This window comes from Paramisgurnus dabryanus, chromosome 3, assembly GCF_030506205.2.
Source record: "Paramisgurnus dabryanus chromosome 3, PD_genome_1.1, whole genome shotgun sequence".
NCBI lineage: Eukaryota > Metazoa > Chordata > Actinopteri > Cypriniformes > Cobitidae > Paramisgurnus > Paramisgurnus dabryanus.
In genome coordinates, this window is record NC_133339.1 from 26,459,594 (window position 1) to 26,479,539 (window position 19,946).

At 38.4% G+C, this 19,946-nt stretch overlaps 1 protein-coding gene across 1 annotated transcript in view; it reads left to right on the forward strand.

Annotated features, from left to right (window-relative positions):
* The window catches only part of mybpc2a (myosin binding protein Ca), a 34,237-nt gene extending 18,964 nt beyond the window's left edge, over positions 1 to 15,273 (forward strand). The window contains exons 4-29 of the mRNA XM_065278329.2: positions 308 to 391; positions 592 to 740; positions 825 to 942; positions 1,436 to 1,484; positions 3,653 to 3,709; positions 3,872 to 4,044; positions 5,158 to 5,290; positions 6,211 to 6,335; positions 6,856 to 6,961; positions 7,067 to 7,227; positions 7,353 to 7,518; positions 7,731 to 7,837; positions 7,920 to 7,949; positions 8,067 to 8,209; positions 8,828 to 8,987; positions 10,187 to 10,291; positions 10,438 to 10,626; positions 10,746 to 10,880; positions 11,047 to 11,214; positions 11,411 to 11,499; positions 11,783 to 11,978; positions 13,059 to 13,198; positions 13,746 to 13,905; positions 14,208 to 14,344; positions 14,452 to 14,638; positions 14,822 to 15,273. Coding sequence (XP_065134401.1) covers positions 308 to 391; positions 592 to 740; positions 825 to 942; positions 1,436 to 1,484; positions 3,653 to 3,709; positions 3,872 to 4,044; positions 5,158 to 5,290; positions 6,211 to 6,335; positions 6,856 to 6,961; positions 7,067 to 7,227; positions 7,353 to 7,518; positions 7,731 to 7,837; positions 7,920 to 7,949; positions 8,067 to 8,209; positions 8,828 to 8,987; positions 10,187 to 10,291; positions 10,438 to 10,626; positions 10,746 to 10,880; positions 11,047 to 11,214; positions 11,411 to 11,499; positions 11,783 to 11,978; positions 13,059 to 13,198; positions 13,746 to 13,905; positions 14,208 to 14,344; positions 14,452 to 14,638; positions 14,822 to 14,856 — 3,302 coding nt within the window. The 3' untranslated portion in view covers positions 14,857 to 15,273. The remainder of the gene's footprint in view (positions 1 to 307; positions 392 to 591; positions 741 to 824; positions 943 to 1,435; positions 1,485 to 3,652; positions 3,710 to 3,871; positions 4,045 to 5,157; positions 5,291 to 6,210; positions 6,336 to 6,855; positions 6,962 to 7,066; positions 7,228 to 7,352; positions 7,519 to 7,730; positions 7,838 to 7,919; positions 7,950 to 8,066; positions 8,210 to 8,827; positions 8,988 to 10,186; positions 10,292 to 10,437; positions 10,627 to 10,745; positions 10,881 to 11,046; positions 11,215 to 11,410; positions 11,500 to 11,782; positions 11,979 to 13,058; positions 13,199 to 13,745; positions 13,906 to 14,207; positions 14,345 to 14,451; positions 14,639 to 14,821) is intronic.
* Positions 15,274 to 19,946: the final 4,673 nt, after the last annotated feature.

Here is a 19,946-nt window from a genome sequence, read left to right on the forward strand (position 1 = left end):
TCGCGTCCACAAGAATCCATTTGCCTGTGATTTCAGGCTTTTGTCAGCGATTTCTCAAAACCTGTCAGCAAGTCATAATCAGGGCTAAAATCTTGCAGTCTAAACTCGGCATTAGTTCGAAATCTTAGCCAAAGCATATCAACCATTACACTGAGCTAACGTTAATGTATAAAAATCAAATGTTTCTTTTTCACAAGGTATTTGTTCCAGAGGTCAGATAAAACCGTCTATAGCCTGTCTAAAATGTCTTAATATAGACTTTCAGCAGTTCAAATATCAGCTTAAGCCATTTCTCCCATTCCTGTAGAACATGTGCCAGGAGAAGAGCCACAGACATCTCAAATAACTGGCCTGTTTGTGGAGAGACCTCAGAGTGCCACGGTACATAAAGGTGAGATTCCCAACCTTCCTTTAAATACACAGTTGAAGTTGGAAAATGTATATGAAACATTGATTAATCCTCACTAAACTCTCTTGTAAGTGGCCCTTTTATGGATCCCAATGCATAGTGTAATACAGATGTTGTTTTTAACTTTACATTTAATACAGTATATCTATATCCATGTCTTTTCCTTGTATCTTTAACAATAGGGAAAGATATCACATTTGTGGCTAAGGTGGACTCCTCACAGCTGCTGAGGAAGCCAGCGATGAAGTGGTTAAAGGGGAAATGGCTGGATCTAGGCAGCAAGGCCGGCAAACACCTGCAGTTTAAAGAAACCTATGATAGGAACACCAAGGTGTGTTGAGCACTTTATTAGCCAAGACAATCTCAGTCGAGAACCACTGCTCCAGAGTTATTATCTCCTCTTTTTGTCTGCCAGATATACACTTATGAGATGACCATCATTAAGGCTAAAGACGGAGATGCCGGGGGTTACCGTTGTGAGGTCACATCCAAAGACAAGTGTGACAGCTGCACGTTTGAAGTTACCGTTGAAGGTAAATATTACAATGTTATGAGTTGAATATTAATTGTGCATTTGTATACATATTGCTATACATCAAGGGACAGACCCCTACTTACTGCAAGGTGACCCCTCCCTCATGTATTTTTATTTTTTTGCAAATGTATAGAAAATCTAAAGGAAAGATACAGCACATAAACAAGCTACAGTACAGCATGTGACCTTTGAGGTCTGCAAGGGACCCCAGTTTGTTAAACCCCATCATAACATTTCTAATGCATTGAATAAAGTCATATGGATAATTAAATGATAATATATTTAGCACACACCTGTGTGTATGTATTTAAAGTAAATCACTGAGCTTATTCATTATTCAGGAGGTATTTGGCTGATTAGATCCTCTTCTGTTAGTTATGCAGCACTTAGTAAATCAGCACTACACATTTATTGGCTTTGACAGTAATCAAATTGCGAGCAAACTCTTAAGTTTTTTCATCATTATTTGTTTCGTCTTCTCCATCTTCCAGCTGCCGAAGAAACACAGCAAACAAACATTTTGGAGGCATTCAAGCGATCGTGAGTTTGTTTGGGTGTCTGTGGCCCCTCCTCATTAGCGACTGCTAGAGTCTGGTGTACTGTTGGATGTTTATTTATTGCTTGTCTTCTGAGAGTTTTTGCTCGTGTTTTTTTATCAATATTGTATTCACAAATAGCTTTCTGCACAAGTTTGTCTTATGTGTCAGTTTATATGAGTCCACTTTGTGATTTTATCTGATCATTTTTGTTTCATTTAAATTTTAATCATTCTCTCTTTTACTTGCAGAATAGCTTTTTCGTAGTTGTCATAAAAGTAATAGCCCTGAAAGACATTTTATGGGGATGAAATGATTCAAAATACAAAATGGGTTTTGGGTTGTTTTCTTTGATTCTGGCAAAAGACTAAGCCAAGCTAGCTATGGAGCTAGAAGAGTCTCAATAAAGATAAATGCACACACTACATTCACATATCCACACACAGGATTCATAAATACACACACAGGATACACAAATGCACACACAAAATTTAAGAAGCACAGAAGATTCACAAATGTACACAAAATTCAGAAATGCACACAAAATACATAAATACACAACCAATTCAGAAATGCAAAGAACATTTACAAATGCACTCAAGCTTTACAAATGCACAGGACAAGATTCAGAAATGTATTTCTGATGCACACACAAATATATCTTGATTTACAAACTGTTTTGGTCTGTGAACTTTACTGCATTTGAGACTCCCCTGACTTGGCTCGACACACAAATGCCTTTTTTAAACAGGGAATGATCTGCAACCAATTAGATATCTCCCCTTGTTTTAGCCAATCACAAGAACGCACCCCACGTGGGGGATTGTTTACTTATAAGCCAATCACATGACCTTTAAGCTGGTTTGCCAACCGCCAATAAAACCGAAAAAGAAGAAGTAGTTTACACAGCGTGATATGCACGTGGTGCAGGCGCGAGCTAAAGTTAGCGCGGTGAAGTTCTGCCTGTCAATTGGTTGGTTGAGAATAATTGCAGATTATTCACATTGATATTGTAATCACGATTATCTGTATTTGGTGTCCAAACATACGTCCGAAACGCACAAAAATAAGCACAAATGGATAGTTGTAATTGAGGCTTTTGGCGATTATAACAAGGAGATAACTAGCTAAACACTTTGGGGCGGTTTCCCGGCCACGATTAGCTTAATCCAGGACTAGGCCTTAGTTTAATTAGGAAATATAACTAGTTTTAACAAACATGCCTTACTAAAAACATTACCTGTGTGCATTTTGAGGTAAAACAAAGGGCACTGATGTATTTTAAGATATGTCAGTGCAAGTTGTTTTCAGTTTGGAGAGCTCTTAAAAGGGAATAAGTCTAAAACTAGTCTAATCCCTGTATGGGAAACCGGCCCTTTAAGTTCTACATACCGCTCCCCTGTGGTTGCCAGAAGACATGTTGAGGTCTCAACCAACCAACTGACAGACAGAACTCCACCGCGCTAACGTTAGCTCGCCTTCGGTTTTATTGGCGGTTGGCAAACCAGCTTAAAGGTCATGTGATTGGCTTATAAGTAAACAATCCCCCACGTGGGGTGCGTTCTTGTGATTGGCTAAAACGAGGGAGATATCTAATTGGTTGCAGATCATTCCCTGTTTAAAAAAAGGCATTTGTGTGTCGAGCCAAGTCAGGGGAGTCTCAAAATGCAGTAAAGTTCACAGACCAAAAATATTTGTAAATCAAGATATATTTGTGTGTGCATCAGAAATACATTTCTGAATCTTGTCCTGTGCATTTGTGAATCTTGAGTGCATTTGTAAATGTTGTTTGCATTTCTGAATTGGTTGTGTATTTATGAATTTTGTGTGCATTTCTGAATTTTGTGTGCATTTCTGAATCTTCTGTGCTTCTTAAATTTTGTGTGTGCATTTGTGAATTTTGTGTGCATTTGTGTATCCTGCGTGTGTATTTATGAATCCTGTGTGTGCATATGTGAATGTAGTGTGTGCATTTATCTTTATTGAGACTCTTCTAGCTCCATAAAGCTCCTTGACTGCTGAACATACAGTAACTTTTTGTTATACATCAAAATGTTCATATTTTGTTACCTTTATTTTTATGAACATAATGTGTTCGTCGTCTTTTTATTCGTTTGATTTGCTTGCAAAATGCTAAGATGTTCTCCAACATTTACCTTTTTTCATCTACAGGGGTGATGCAGGAGATGATGCAGGAGAACTGGACTTCAGTGGTTTACTCAAGAAAAGGTTCTGCACCCTCTGTGTTTTTTTTTAAATATTAAAATCATGATATTTTCACGTTTGTACATCATATTTCATCATATCATCTTTATTGAACAGTAATGTTTTTTTCTCCACTGAAGTTCAGTCTTAACTTTAATTAAACGCATCTGCCCCACTGTTTCTCAGAGAGAGAAAGAAGAAGGAGGAACCTGAGATAAACGTGGATGTGTGGGAGATCTTGAAAAAAGCCAAGCCTTGTGACTATGAGAAGATCGCCTTTGAGTACGGCATCACTGACCTTAGGGGCTTGCTTAAGAGACTGAAGAAGATGAAGAAAGTGGAGCCCAAGATAAGCGATGGTGAGATGCGCAATACATTCCCCCTGACATAGACTCCTCCGCACGCACACATAAAGTATAAAGAGATAATAGTACAATTAAGCAATAGTGCAGTCGTGCCGAATAGCGGCACAGCTGTGGTTCAGCCACAGATATTGCAAAATGTTGTTTTTTATACTAGAAATGTTATAGGTTACATAACACACAGTGTTTTTGCTAATCTCATGTTAATTTTGAGTACCTATAGAGTAGTATCTTCATATCTCTGAAGAGTCTTGACAAATCAGCTGTACCGCTACTTTCCGGATAATCCGAACTCCTGGAGGTATACCGCAGGTGGAGCGAATCACCAGCAAGTAGGGATGCTAAACAATTCATCATGATTAATCGTTAGCAGAATAAAAGTTTTTGTTTACATAACATATGTGTGTAAACTGTGTATAATAAATATGTATATATATAAATATGAACACATTCATGTATAATTTTAAGAAAAAAAATGTATATATTAAGTATTTATATTTATATATAATATAAATTATACATAAATATACAAATGTATATACACATGTAAACATTTCTAAAACATATACATGCATGTGTGTACATTTATTTATACAAAGTTATTATACACAGTTCACACACACATATATGATGTAAACAAAAACTTTTATTCTGCTAACGATTAATCGTGATTAATCGTTAAGCATCCCTACCAGCAAGCAACACAAACATTATCCCACTATCTCTAGATAACTCATAATTCACGACATGTTCGTGTTGTTTACATTATAGGCACTTATGCTCCGATAAAGCCAATAAAAACACAGAAATTTGATGCAGTTTTACTTACAGTCTACAACTCACTACAGATTCCGTAGTCTAAAAAATTTTTTCAAAACTTTCGGAGACTTTCCGAAGTGCATTTGGAATAGAAATGCTCTGTCATATGCCCAAAAGGTTTTTTGAACCTTTGCCAATGTTTAGCATGAGGAATCCAACTCTTTAACTGTGTTGAGTCAGAATGCATGAAATACTGTTAAACCCTCGCTTTAAGTATAAGTCTATATGGAGTAACTTACATTTCAGACAACATTTTTCCAGTTACATATATACATATTTTTTCACTTTCAGCTTTCCTGAAAAAACTGAATCCTGCTTATTCTGTGGAGAAAGGCAAGAAAATTATGCTTTCGGTGGAGCTCACTGATCCCAACGCTCAGGTCAAATGGCTAAAAAACGGGCAGGAGATCAAACCCTCAGCCAAGTGAGATGCTGTGTGTGGGTTTTGAAGAGTAAAGATATACGTAATGTATAGTATTTGAGAGAACATGATATGTTCTGGTCTCACATGCATGATGATTGTAAACTTGGGGAAAGATAGAGGCACTGGAAAGATCTTATTTCTCATATGCAGGGTTCCCACGGGGTCCTTGAAATCCTTGAAAGTTTGTGAATCTGGGGAAAAAATTCAAGGCCCTGGGAAGTTTTTGAAAATATACATACATAGATACAGGTCATTGAAAGTGCTTGAATCTATTTTATGCAAGAAGTTTTCTGGAAAAAAATCCATATTATTTCCTGTGTAGTGTAGGATAATATTATAAAAATTCTAGACTTTTTAAGCACACATGCTAAATTAAATGCTTATATCTTCTGTATGCGAATGTTGATTCATACCAAAATGCTTTTTTGCATAGTTGTTGTGTTTGACACATGAAAACGTCTCGGGTTACGTATGAAACTGTTGTTCCCTGAGAAGGGAACGAGACGCTGCGTCTCCCTTGCCATACTTCCTGCATCCCTGTAACGCCATCTTTGGCAATATTTCAGATAGCGATATACTTCCTGGCTCCCACGTCACCTTGTCTTTGTCGTTAAGCCTCACCATTGGCTGAATTTGATATACACATTCAGACATACTTACTCCTGGAAGCGTCCCCAAAGTGTCACCACAGTGACGCAGTGCGAGTTCCCTCGAAAGGAAACTGTAACAATGTATCTTAAAAGGTAACATGATGTAACCTTGCTCTCTTGAAATGTGTGCCCAAATTTAGTCCTTGAATTTGAGGGTATTGGACCTGGAAAGTCCTTGAAAGGTCCTTGAATTTGAAGTTAACTAAGGTGTGGGAACCCTGCATATGTGGTCTTTTAATGCTTTCATGCTTTCGAATTTCTCTCTGTTAGATATGTCTTTGAGAGTGTGGGTGGCGTCCGTAAGCTCACTATTAACAAGTGCACTCTGGCCGACGATGCAGCATACGAATGCGTGGTTGGAGAGGAGAAGAGTTTCACAGAGGTCTTTGTTCAAGGTATATTTTCATTGCCATCATCAGCACCATCTTCATCATCATCATGACCGCCATCATTAGCCTTGTAAATTCCACTCTCTCATTTGTTCTGTCTGCTTATCTGTAGTCGTCTGCAGTGTCTGGTTTTTGTCCTTTTGGCCGGTTAGTCTGTCCTTGATTTGTAGTCATCTGTCCTATTGATTATTTTAAAGCTCTGTCTCTGAGGTCCTACCCTCCCTTGTTTTTCTTTTAGCCATTTATTATTGAGGTCTCTGCATCAGTCTGTTTTATTTCTTATAAGGTATTTTAATGAGTTTGTTACATATTTCATAAATGTTTCACGCTGTAGTTACCACCTGTCCTTGCATACTATAGTAATCGCATTATGTGATATTTTCTGATTTTACTTAAATGAAAATTATGCATTACAGTGAATATTTGCACCACCAAAGTATTTCATGTCTCAATAACATAAACTGTTATGTATAGTTAGCTCAAAATTTTACTTGACTTAACATTTTTTGTGTATTTATACAAACAGAGCCCCCAGTCACCATCACCAAGATGTTGGATGACGTTCATGTGGTGGTTGGGGAGAAGGTGGAGTTTGAAGTTGAGGTGTCTGAAGAGGGAGCCAATGTGAAATGGTGAGACAATCCCTCTCCTGTAGTTACTGGCAGTTTTCTTATTAACATTATATTTAATCTCCATCTTTGTCTTGCTCTTTCTCCTTTTCTCTTCATCTCATTCAGGATGAAGGATGGTGTGGAACTGAGCCGAGATGGAAAGTACCGCTTTAAGAAAGATGGGAAAAAACATTGGCTCATCATCAATGAGGCGACAACAGAGGACATTGGAACATACCATGTGTACACTAATGGGGGGGAATCCAAAGGAGAGCTGGAAGTGGAAGGTACTTCTTTGTAATAGTGGCAATATCCATCTCAGTTGTTTCACAAGGAATCTCAAGACTCCATACTTCTGTATTTGTTGACGGCAGCTTATGGTAAAACTTCCCCTACTGTTTTTTCGTTGTAGAGAAGGAGCTGGAGATCCTGCAGAATATAGCTGATCTGACATTGAAGGCTTCAGAACAGGCGGTCTTCAAGTGTGAAGTGTCTGATGAGAAAGTAACCGGCAAATGGTTCAAGAATGGGGTGGAGGTCATTCCCAGTAATCGCATCAAAATGACACACGTTGGCAGGTATACTGGTCGGCTTACAATCGCTCTTATTGATTCACACATTAGCAAGCTGACCTCAGTCTGACCTCGCTATTATCTTTATATTGTATGGTCATTAAAGTAAACATAAAATTTTTGTGGTGTTGTTTTTAGGTTGTTGACGTCTGCCAAATGCATAAATGTTAATGCATATATCACTGCTGTCGTTGTAACTTTCAGTCCTGGTATTTTAGGACTCACAAACTGGTAATAGATGATGTAAAGCCTGAGGATGCGGGAGATTACACCTTTGTACCTGATGGTTACGCTCTTTCCCTTTCAGCCAAACTTAACTTCTTGGGTAAGGGAGATTTTTGTTTGTTTGTTTTAAGCTGGTTAATTTCAACCTTGACCCTGAGCTCCATATTTTCTTTTCCCCACAGAGATCAAGATAGATTATGTCCCTCGTCAGGGTAAGTATTTCACCTACATCAACAAGTCTGACACCATTTCTGTGCATAGATATGAGGTTGAATGATTTTTTACAGTCCAGTTTCTTTATTGCTATAATTCTTATTATTATTATCCAGAACCTCCCAAAATCCACCTGGACACCACCGGCAGCTTGGTCAACAAAAACACAATTATTGTCGTGGCCGGAAACAAGCTCCGTTTTGATGTTGACATCACTGGAGATCCCGCCCCCACCGTCTGCTGGAAGAAAGGAGATACGGTGCATAATCACTGCCAAATTCTCCCACACACTTGACCAATATGACCCATATAAGCTTGTGATAGAAACATTTGCTTTAAAGAGACACTCCGCTTTTTTGAAAATAGGCTAATTTTCCAGCTCCCCTAGAGTGAAACATTTGATTTTTACCATTTTGGAATCCATCTCCGGTCTGGCGGTACCACTTTTATCATAGCATACCAAAGAGTTTCGATCTTTTTCCTATTTAAAACTTAACTCTTCTCTAGTTACATTGTGTACTAAGACTACGGCAAAATTAAAAGTTGTGATTTTCTAGGCCGATACGTCTAGGATCTATACTCTCATTCTGGTGTAATAATCAAGGACTTTGCTGCTGTAACATGGCTGCAGGAGGCCCAATGATATTACGCAACAGCCGAAAATAGTCCACTTAGTAACTTTCAATAGTAGGGGGCTATTTCCGGGCACTGCATAATCAGATTCCGTTATACAAATATTCTCCAGTTTATCAAAAATGTGCAGATTTTGTCGCTTTATGCTACACAACATATTCGCTTCTAATGCGAAACAGACTTGAAATATGACAGATCGCATATATGAGCTGGTTTAAGAATGTGACGTGTGTGTATGATGCAGGAAATCAGTGAGTCTGAAGGGCGTGTGAGAGTGGAGACCAGGAAGAACCTGAGCTGCTTTGTTATTGAGGGGGCAGAGAGATCTGATGAGGGTCTCTATAACATCACTGTAACCAACCCTGCTGGAGAAGACAAGGCTGAGATCTTTGTTAAGATAGTCGGTGAGGTCATCTTGAGAAAATTGTCCAATTTAATTGTGTACCAACTTGTTCAATTGTGTTCTTTCAGATGATTCTTAAATGTTGACTTATATCTAAATATTAACTAACATGTATATATCCATTATATATCCAAGTTATTTATAAAGATCAGTGGGTTCAGTAAGTCAGTAAAATTGTTTCATTAATGCTTTATTCGTTGTTTGATTAACATTAGGAACAGACAGCAAGAGTACAGTCAGTACTACACAGATCCAAAATTCTGCTTACATTCACTTAAAACAGAGTATTTTTACAAAAAAAATCACTGCATTTTTTTGTTTTGAGTAAATATGTAAGTTCATACGCAAACATGAACTCCGTTAACGTCACTACTCTGAAGCCTTGAGATGCTCCATTACGGCCACGCGCAGCAGCGTAATTTCAAACAATGTGTGAGTCAATTTGTTTTTTGCGTCTTGTTGTGTTTAAATATTTAAATTGCCAATACCTGAAAGCATGCGAAATGATTGCTTGTGAAAACACAGTGACAGGTTTATGCTATTCCCGCCCGTCCTTTGAAATTTAAAGCTTCACCAGATGTGCATGCTTGAAAAATTATTCATATGTTACTTAAAGGAAAACACCACCATTTTACTATGTTCTTACCTCAACTTAGACGAATGAATACATACCTGTCTTTTTCAATGCGTGCACTTAATCTTTGTACAGCGCGTTGTGAATGTTTTAGCATTTAGCCTAGCCCCATTCATTCCTTAGGATCCAAACAGAGAATCCACTGAACACTTCCATGTTTTCCGTATTTAAAGACTGTTACATGAGTATTTACACAAGTTAGTATGGTGGCACAAAATAAAACGTGAACATGAGAACTATATATTGTATGGCGGAAGAACTCTTAGTTTGCAGCACTTCGACCTTGGCATGCACTAACATCATCACTCCTGACCACTTCCCCTCTCGCTCAAACATCCGTCAATATTACTGCGCCTGAGGTCGAAGTCTTTATTATTATAAGGAATAGATCAAGAAACTTAAGCAAAAGTCTGACTTTATTATTATTGCTGTGTTAGGAGAACAAATTGAGATGCAGAAAAGGTCTCATTTGTGTTTTTCCTATGGGTCACCTTGTCTCCTCACTCCATCATTCTTTTCTATATCCTGCCTTTGCTTTATCTGACCGGACTCTTTGCTGTGTTTAGATGTGCCTGATCCACCTGAGAATGTGAAATGCACTGGAGTTGGAGAGGACACTGCCTCTATCCTGTGGGATCCACCCAAATTTGATGGCGGAGCTCCAGTGAAAGGTATTACCTCATCATTTTTATTAGCTTATATTGACATGCTGTTTTTTCTATACTTTGCCAGAATTGTTTTTTATATGCATTTATTAATATTATACAAGTTATGCATCCTCTTCTCATATGTATGGGACGTTTAATTGTAATTCCAGGTTACCTGATGGAGAGAAAAAAGAAGGGTTCTTCCAGATGGACTAAGCTGAACTTTGACATTTATGAATCCACAACATACGAGGCTAAGAAGATGCTTGAAGGCGTGCTGTATGAAATGAGGGTGTTTGCTGTTAATGGTATTGGTGTCTCCCAGCCAAGTGCAGTCTCCAAACCTTTCATGCCTATTGGTTGGTTCCAATTTGCTTTTCTTCATCAAACCATTTGGCACAGCCTTTGGTAGCTTTTACTCATTTCTCAACAAACCTACACCAGCATGCTTTCTGCATGTTTTCCTTCTCCATCCTAGCTCCAACCAGTGAACCGATTCGCCTGGTGGTGGATGATGTCACAGATGGCTCCTGCCTTCTGAAATGGCTTCCTCCTGAGAGGATTGGAGCCGGTGGGATAGATGGATACATCATTGAATATTGTGTTGAGGGAGGTGAGAGATCATAGCTATAGACCTGAGTAAGAATAGCTTTGTCATCACAAATTGTGCCATTTCAGTCTGCATGCCAACACAGTCAAGTCATTTTTGATTGATCTTTGACATGTTTACACATCTTCCTGGTTTGGCCCTTTTTCTTGGCTCCTGGTGGGATTCGCAGGCACTGAGTGGGTGCAGGCCAACGAGACCCCTGTTGAGAAGAATAGTTACAGGGTCAAAGGCCTGCCTGTGGGAGAAAAGATGCTGTTCAGGGTGACAGCTGTAAATATTGCTGGCCGTAGCCGTCCAGCTGTAATGCAGCAAGCTGTCACCATCCGGGAGATTGTTGGTAAGACTTAACTCACATGCATACACAAAAACAAACATCTACAAAGGATGAACTGTATGTGGATTGCTTAAATATGAACTAATAACAATGCTTTAATAGTCAGCTATGATACTGTAATGTAAGTTTTCTGTTATGTTCAACACATATCAATTTCTTTCCATCCTTTCATAATCTGTCTTGTGCTGCTTGCTTTCAGAACGCCCTAAAATCCGTGTTCCCCGGCAACTTAGAACTAAGTACATGAAAAGAGTGGGCGAGAAGGTCAACCTAGTCATTCCCTTCCAGGTCAGTAATGGAAAAATATTCATCAAAGTTTGATTTTAATCATTGAATTTTTACATTGATTTCAATCTTTGACATGGCCTTTGTATTTAAGATATGAGGGCAATATTTGATAAAAATGCTCTACATTATGTATGATGATTTCATGAAAAATAAATAAATATAAGCAAATAAATTACTTCACAGACAGGGTTGCTCACATGTATATATGTTCAGTGTTAGTCATGGCCTTATGGACACCATCCATACTGTTATCAACCAAGCAAATTCTCTCGTCTGTGCTCAGGGGAAACCGCGTCCGATAGTTACCTGGTTCAAAGATGGGGCACCTCTAGACCCAAAGATGGTGAATGTCCGCACATCTGATGTGGACACCATACTCTTCATCAGGCAGTCAGTTAGAGAACATTCTGGACAGTACACGCTGTCCGTGCAGATCGAGAACATGGAGGACAAAGCCACGATTGAGATCCAGATTGTGGGTTAGTATGACCACTGGGATTTGGTTAATTATGGGACTGTTTCTAAGTTTGCAAGTTTGCATAAGATTCTGCACATTCATTAACATCACAGACAACGCTAGGGCTACAACTACACGGATGACATGAAATTTACGAGTTTGCATTAACATGTAATAAAAGCATGTTTGGCGTGCTGTCCGAGGGGAAGGCTTCAAGCTCGGAATATTAGCCCGGACCCAGAATACTCCTCCTTCCTTAACTGGGATAGATACCAGCAGAGAGTGATGCGATGGGGTGGAGGAGGGTCAGCTATATACTGTATGTTTTATACATATAGATAGATATAGAGAGAGGGACACCTCTTTACACTGATTGGTTGGATTACATGACCATGCTCCTCCTAAACTTAGTTAAATAAACTTCATTTATAGGATTTAAATTCACAGTTCAAAAGGTTTGCTTCTCTTTGAAGTTAAATGCGAGTCAGGTTAATTTTGTTACCACCGTAAACTGTTTGAGGATCACTTACAAAAGTGACTCTTTATTTGCTAAATTGTTAACTCCTAAACTGTCATGAAGGCTTCACATTAAACACTACTCTCACCAAAATTAAAGGTGTAATAGGTCAGTATGATTGCAAGGATTATTCTGTGGGGTGTTGTTTGGATTATTCCGGGTGTTGAACGGGATTAGAATAGGATTAGAGGACACTCACTCTGTGTTCCCGCTGGGAGGTAAACTAATGAGAGTGCAAAACCCTTCAGATGAGCCAGACAGCCATTTAGTCACAGTTTGCTGCCAGCATCCCAGCAGTCTGCCCAGGATTATTGCCAAACGCTCCCAGCCGCAAACTCTCTCTCTCTCTTTTTCTTTTCTTTTGAGCTTGAGCTCATTTACCCTACCTCTACTTCTCTTTGCAGTCTAATCATTTTATCCCTCTCTTTCATCTTTATCATTCGTTCACTTGTTTGCTTGTAGCCACTTCTCAGATTAGCACACATTAACTAGTCTCTTGGCTAAAATTATCGGTGTCAAGCTCTAGAGTACTACTTACCATAATCTTTTCTTTGTCGTCTTTCCTTCACACACATACACTTGAAGACAAGCCTGGACCACCGATGAATGTTACCGTAACTGATGTTTGGGGCTGCAATGCTACTTTAGAATGGAAGCCACCGAAAGACAATGGCAACAGTGACATCATTGGGTACACCATTCAAAAGGCTGACCTGAAAACTAAGGTAGACCTAAACCAACAACAGTGATTTAATGTTGTATTCATCTATAAATGAACTATAGTCAGATGTATGTGGTCACCCCCTTTTTTCAATTGGAGATAAATCTCGATCAGACAGTGGCATTTGATCTGTGCCTCTTTCTTTTGGGAAGGCTGTTTTATTAGTTCACAAAACAAGGTCCATAAAAGAAATGATTTAAGAGTCAGCTGTGAAAGAAAATGACTGGGCGGCACAAAGCCCAGACATGAACCCCACTGAATGCCTTTGGGATGAATTAGAACACTGACTGCGAGCCAGACCCGGTCACCCAACAACAGTGCTTGACCTTATCGACGCTCTTGTGTATGAATGCGAGGAAATCCCTGCAGCCACATATCAACATATACTGTAGTAGAAGGTCTTGCCAGATGGGGTGGAAGCGGTTTTAGCACATATGGATCTGTTGTTTGGGTTTCCATGGGCATATAATTAGTTTGTATAATTTTGTTTCAGTGGTCTTAAAAGCATTATAAAATTTAATTTCTTACTCTTATTTACTCAATCATTTCAGGAATGGTTCACGGTTTACGAGCACAATCGCAGACCGAGTTGCACCGTGTCTGATCTGGTGATGGGGAACGAGTACACGTTCCGTGTGTTTAGCGAGAACATCTGTGGCCTGAGTGAGGATGCTGGCATCAGCAAAAACACAGCTGACATCACTAAATCAGGTACACTGTAATAATGATATAATTTCAATATATATTTTTTTATTTTTTCTTATATAAGTTTCTTTAACTTAAGAAATTAAGTTGAACAATTTCAACTTGTTTTTTTAATTTATGTTAATTTATCACACATTAAAAACTTAAAAAGTAGATTGTTTGAACTTCATGGTGCAAGTTTTTTTTACAGTGTATGTGAACAGTTTGAAAAGATCTCTACCGTACACTTCGCTTTTTCCAGTGCTTGGTGCCTAATGTCCTTGCTGAAGCGGTTTAAGTCCAATCCATTTCTTGTCTTGTACTCATAGGTCTTAAACATAATCGAAACCCCTACCAGGAGAAAGACATGAATTGCTCACCCAAGTTTATCACACCTCTTCTGGACAGGTGTGTTATTGCCGGTTACAATGCTGCCATCAGCTGTGCAGTCCGTGGTTTCCCCAAAGTACGTCTGCGTTTGTTTAGCGTGTAACCACAATCTCATTCACACTTTTAAGCAACTTTACATTGCTCTTTCTATCTCTGTCTCATTTTTGTTTGCTCTCTTGACAGCCAAAGGTTATATGGATGAAAAATAAGATGATTATTGGGGACGATCCAAAGTTTATCATGCAGAATAACCAGGGCGTTCTGACTTTAAACATCCGTAAGCCAAGCTTGTTTGATGGGGGAAGATATTCATGCAGAGCTGTCAATGACCTTGGGGTGGATGAGGTGGAGTGCAAGCTGGAGGTTCGAGGTATGCTTAAAAAACATTGCAAAGTCCATCATCTCCAGAGTACAAGCCGTAGCATGATATTAATGTGCTATTCAGTTTCAAAACATTTAAAAAGATCGTGATCTTTCATGTTTTTATTCTTGTGAATTGCACTTGTTTTATATTCATAAATAACATTTTATATTTTATCTTTTTTTGTTTTAGTTTTGACAGATAAGACAGAGGAAGTGAAGAAGTAAATGCAAAACCCAGAGAGACACTGAAGATGTCTGTACAGCAATGATATGGGCTTCAAGAGTGTATCAGAAAGTGTATCAGGAAATCACTTATTTATTTAGAATAAAATTCTGTCGTCATGTTGGGTTTATTTTTTTGCTTTTCTTTTAAAGTACTGTGGTGGTACCATGGTACATCGATGGTGTGAGAGGCTAATACCATGTTACTAAAAGAGTAACATTTTAATGTACTGTAATTGGAGTTTAAACGGTACTTAAAAACATTTAAAAGAATACCATGGTATAAACAACTGATACAATGGTATTTTAGTACGTTTTGTCTTAGTGAAATTAGTATATAGTATATGATAGTATAGTAGCCTAATAACATGGTGGGGGGGGGGGGGTCACATTGCTTGAAATAAAAGCTCAAAAACTGAATACGTACATTATTTTACTATTTTACTACATTATTTTACACACATGAAAAAATTATGCAGTGTAATGTACTATTTACAGTACTGAAGTAAACTGAAAATTGTTTCTGTAGTATAATAAAACGTTGTTAATGTATATGTAATTTATTACTACAGGGAATTGATAAACTGTATACTAAAGTATACTTTAATAATTACTATGGTGTGGTTAAAAACTTTACTTAAGAATCTTACAGCACTTAAAAAAAACTAAACACACAAGTTACTAAATTTGTTACTAAACAAATACTAAAGTTACTAAAACTATTTTATGATGGTAGCAGTAGCAGCAGCATCAAACAAAGTTGTTTTTTCTACAATATTATATTTTATTTTACATGTTCACGTCTGTCTGCGTATAAACATGCTTGCTCAGTCAGAAGGAGAGTTAGAGAATCAGGGTCTCATTAGCATAACACACTCGAGGCTCATTTACGCGCGCATCAACACTGCCCCAATTAGCGCGCTCCCGCGTCATTTCTGAGCAAACGAATTACAGCTAATTTACACAGCCATAAAACAAACACAGCACCGCGGCTCCGCTGGGACAATTGTCACCGGCTTCGGTTAACTCTATCAGGGACCATGCTGCTGTATCCCTCATGCAAGATACGAGGTAAGTCTGAGAGAGAGTTCACTCATGAACACCACAGACCACATTTGTTGGTGTGTAACAGTGTACAAGCTTATAAAAGCTACAGACAAGTTTGGTTGACAGTGGAAAAAAGACGTTAAAATACTCTATTAAGATGGCTAAACGGGCAAGTTGAAACTAGAACTGAATAAAATAGGAAGCACAAACAAGATACCCAGCATGACCACCAGATAGCGCACCTATCCTAACTAACAATAGCTGCAGGACATTCACATATTTAGCCGTTATGAGTTTTATTTAGCTCCTACTTAAAACTGCAACGATATGAGGGATTAATGCTGCGTTCCAGGCAACCTGTAACCCGTGAATCACGACTTCAAAACCACGACTCACGACTCTGAACTGGTAGTACATCGATCTAGTACGAGTTCACGGGTGGGAAGTCACGGGTTTGACTGCCGTTCCAGTGCACTTTCACAGGTAGAAGGTTGTAAAAACACGGGTTACAGGCTGTCTGGAACGCATAGAGTCGTGAGTCGTGGTTTTGAAGTCGTAATTCACGGGTTTAAAAACCTGCCTCGAACGCAGCATAAGTCACTGTGTTTCCCTGTGAGGATAAATGTAATCTATACACAGCATCTAGCATCTAGTGGTTTCAGCGTCTCCACGTGTACTTTAACGTGTGCAACGCAAACAATATAAAACATGCTGTGCATGCCATACGTTTCTTAAATAAAAGGGTAAAAAAGTAATTTATTATTTATAATAATTCATCATTATTACCCTTCTCCCCTTTCTCTTACACACACACAGAGTAGAAGAGAGTGGGGGCGAAAGTACCATTTTCAGAATAACATTATTTTAAAAGCGAAATTTTTAGGCCGAGATATATTTTGCTCTGGTCAGTGGTCAGTAACTCACAAGTGTTGTCTATCAAAACCAGGTGGATTTTGTACAAATGTAGAACGACTTTAGTGTAATTCCACTATGAACATACAGTAAGTTGCACATTGTTACATTCGACCGTCAATTGGTACTAAAGTAACACAACTGTAAAAGATAGATCTTGTTTTTATTAAATATACCTCACAATGACCTTGTTAATATGTAACTGCAAACATATTTTGTCCTTTATCTGCAAAAAATAATTTAATTTCAGTTTTATCAAATGTTTTAAAAGCACCCCAACAGTACAAACTTGAATTGTTAAGAATACATTTTTGGTGAAAAATAAATGTAATTAAATAGGCATAATTTAAATTCTCAAAATAATGCAACAGTATTGGCAGTGGGACAAAAGTAACAAGTGTTACTTTTATCCCAACAGGAACCTCTGACAATTAAACCTGATTTACTTTTATTCTTAAAAAAAACCTGAGAATGGAAACGTCTCGGGTTACATATGTAACCCTGGTTCCCTGAGAAGGGAACGAGACGCTGCGTCTCCCTGGCCATACTTACGGAGCGCCTGTACACCCACAGTACACTTATTTCCGTCGTATGTATGCTCTCTGGCTTCCGTCTATGACGTCACGCCCAGCAATTAGTCGAATTTGATATACACTCAGACGCCGTCACGCTGTAAGCGTTCCCCATAGCATTAGCTTCTGACGCAGCGTTGAAATTCCCTTCGAAGGGAAATTCAAGATGTGTTACTGCTGTTAAACAATGAAAATTTTTTAACTAATTACTTGATGTGCCAATTAAATAATCTAATTAATCGCATTTAATCGGGCATAAATATTGGAAGTAAATTGAGAAATTACTTTCAAACTGAATAAAATAAACAGTGCCTTTCATGTTTTTTTTTTCAGGTTGGTCTGTGGTTTAAGGTACAGAAATTGAATTAAGTAATCAAATGTAAAATAATACTGCATACACTGTAAAAAATCATGTGATTTAAAGTTATATAAACATATGTTTTTTATGTTCAGTTAAAGGCCCACACTTTTTAAGGCCAGTGATATTGGACTGACCCGCTAACGTTTTCTCTAATTTAGTGCATAAGTCTGTTCACTTAAGTCAACTTAAGTCATAGTGCCTTCAGTGAAATCCAAATGAATTAAACTCTGATTCGTGTTTCAGCTACAGCCTTAAATTCCACACTGCTGCTGCTTTGAATTCATTCCACTTGGCTCAACAAAACTTTCATGCTATAAAGCAATAGTTTAATTAAAAGGCACCAGAATACAAGAAATTTGTATTTCTTGTATTCCTACTACCCATGTTGTTATACAAATTTGTGTCTTCACAAACCACAAATTCAAACCCCCACATACTGAGATCTATTGGTTTTGTACTCAGCTATTGTGTCTATTGTGTTTGTAAACACATGTTTGGGGTTTTGATGATGCTATTATTTATTCTGTTTCAAATGCTGTCTGGCTCCCGCATTATGGGTAATTTAAGGTTTTACTATGCTTGTTGTGACATTTGGCCACCACAATGTAGACAAAACCTGATCCAAACCCACTAACACAACTCGTGACATTAAAAAATGTGACAAGAAAAGTTCAGCATTGCAGAGCTGTCAAGAGACCCAACGTCCAGCTGTCGTGGTCCTATCAGTGTTCCACTGTAGCTCTCCATGCTCCTTTACTCGCTCTTTAGTGACATTCTGTTGCTAAGCGATCTTACTAATTGTACCTGCTGGGACGTCACATTCTCTCCATAAAAATGAAATGGGTAAAGTTGACGTCTTTGCATCTCTTCGCAAGCTCTTTTAACTCCAGAGCACAAGGACTCATGCAAACACTGCTAAAACATGTAAGCAGATAGTCCGCCCCACTCTTTCTCAGCAGGGCCCTCACGCTTTCCATTTCCACGGTGCTCAGGAGGGGTTTAAAGAGAAGTGCTGTTAGCCATTCAATACGCTAAATGAATATCGCTATAGAGAAACTAGCAAACAAGAGGTAGAAAGAGAGCTTTGGCGAGCGAGACAAAATCATAACGGCAGAATGGAGAGAGCTATAATTATGCAAGTAATTATGCATGAATTCCATGAGAGAACAGAGGGAGATTTTTACGCATGTAATTACAGTATAGAAACTTGAGCGAAGAGTGGAATGAAACTCTGTAACATTATCCACCTCATAACCTCATGTATGGCAAACAGACACGCACTAGTAGATATTCTTGTATTTTCACAAACTCGGTTGTTTGTAACAGTCTCATGCAGTGGCCCATAGTCAAATACGGACATGTGCAAATTTTCCACATATTAAATAGACGCTGGTGTGCTATATTCTTTCTGCTGTTCTGATCATTAAGGTGCCTGGGTTTTGCCTGAATTCATGACCCGCATAATGAGCTTAATGCATCAAGGCGGGTGTTTTTATAACATGGGTAGATTTATAATATTATACTGTAGTAATACAGAATGACTGCTGCATATCATTAATGTTTCTTTTGTCAGTTGCAGCACAGTTTTTTTGTGATCTATTGTAGACATATAGTATATTGTTGATATCTGGGTTATAATATAATTGTGATTCATTTAAAGGGACACTCCACTTTATTTGAAAATATGGTCATTTTCCAGCTTCCCTAGAGTTGAACATCTTTTACCGTTTTGGAATCCATTCAGCCGATCTCCGGGTCTGGCGGTACCACTTTGAGCATAGCTTAGCATAATCCATTGAATTCGTTTAGACTATTAGCATTGCGTTAATTAGGGGTGGGCAAAAAAATCGATTCTTAGATGAATCGCGATTCGGACGTGGGCCGATTCTGAATCGATTCACAAATGTCAAGAATCGATTCTTAAATGTTAGTTTACAAAATAACGTCACGTTATCAGAACCAAAAGGCGGAACTCAACTGGGGGAGCGGTGATGCACACGGACAACTTAAGAGAGCGCGCCCTGCAAGAGCGCATAGCGGAGCTTACAAGAGCAGAAGAGAAAGAACACTTTAAATGCTTGTAGGACTATACTGCATATATCTCTACATTGAATTTAGGGCTGTCACCATTACTCTATTCTTTTTGAGGAGTTTTAAAAAAAATCCTTGAGTACATGTCGAGTACTCCTTAAAATAGCGGA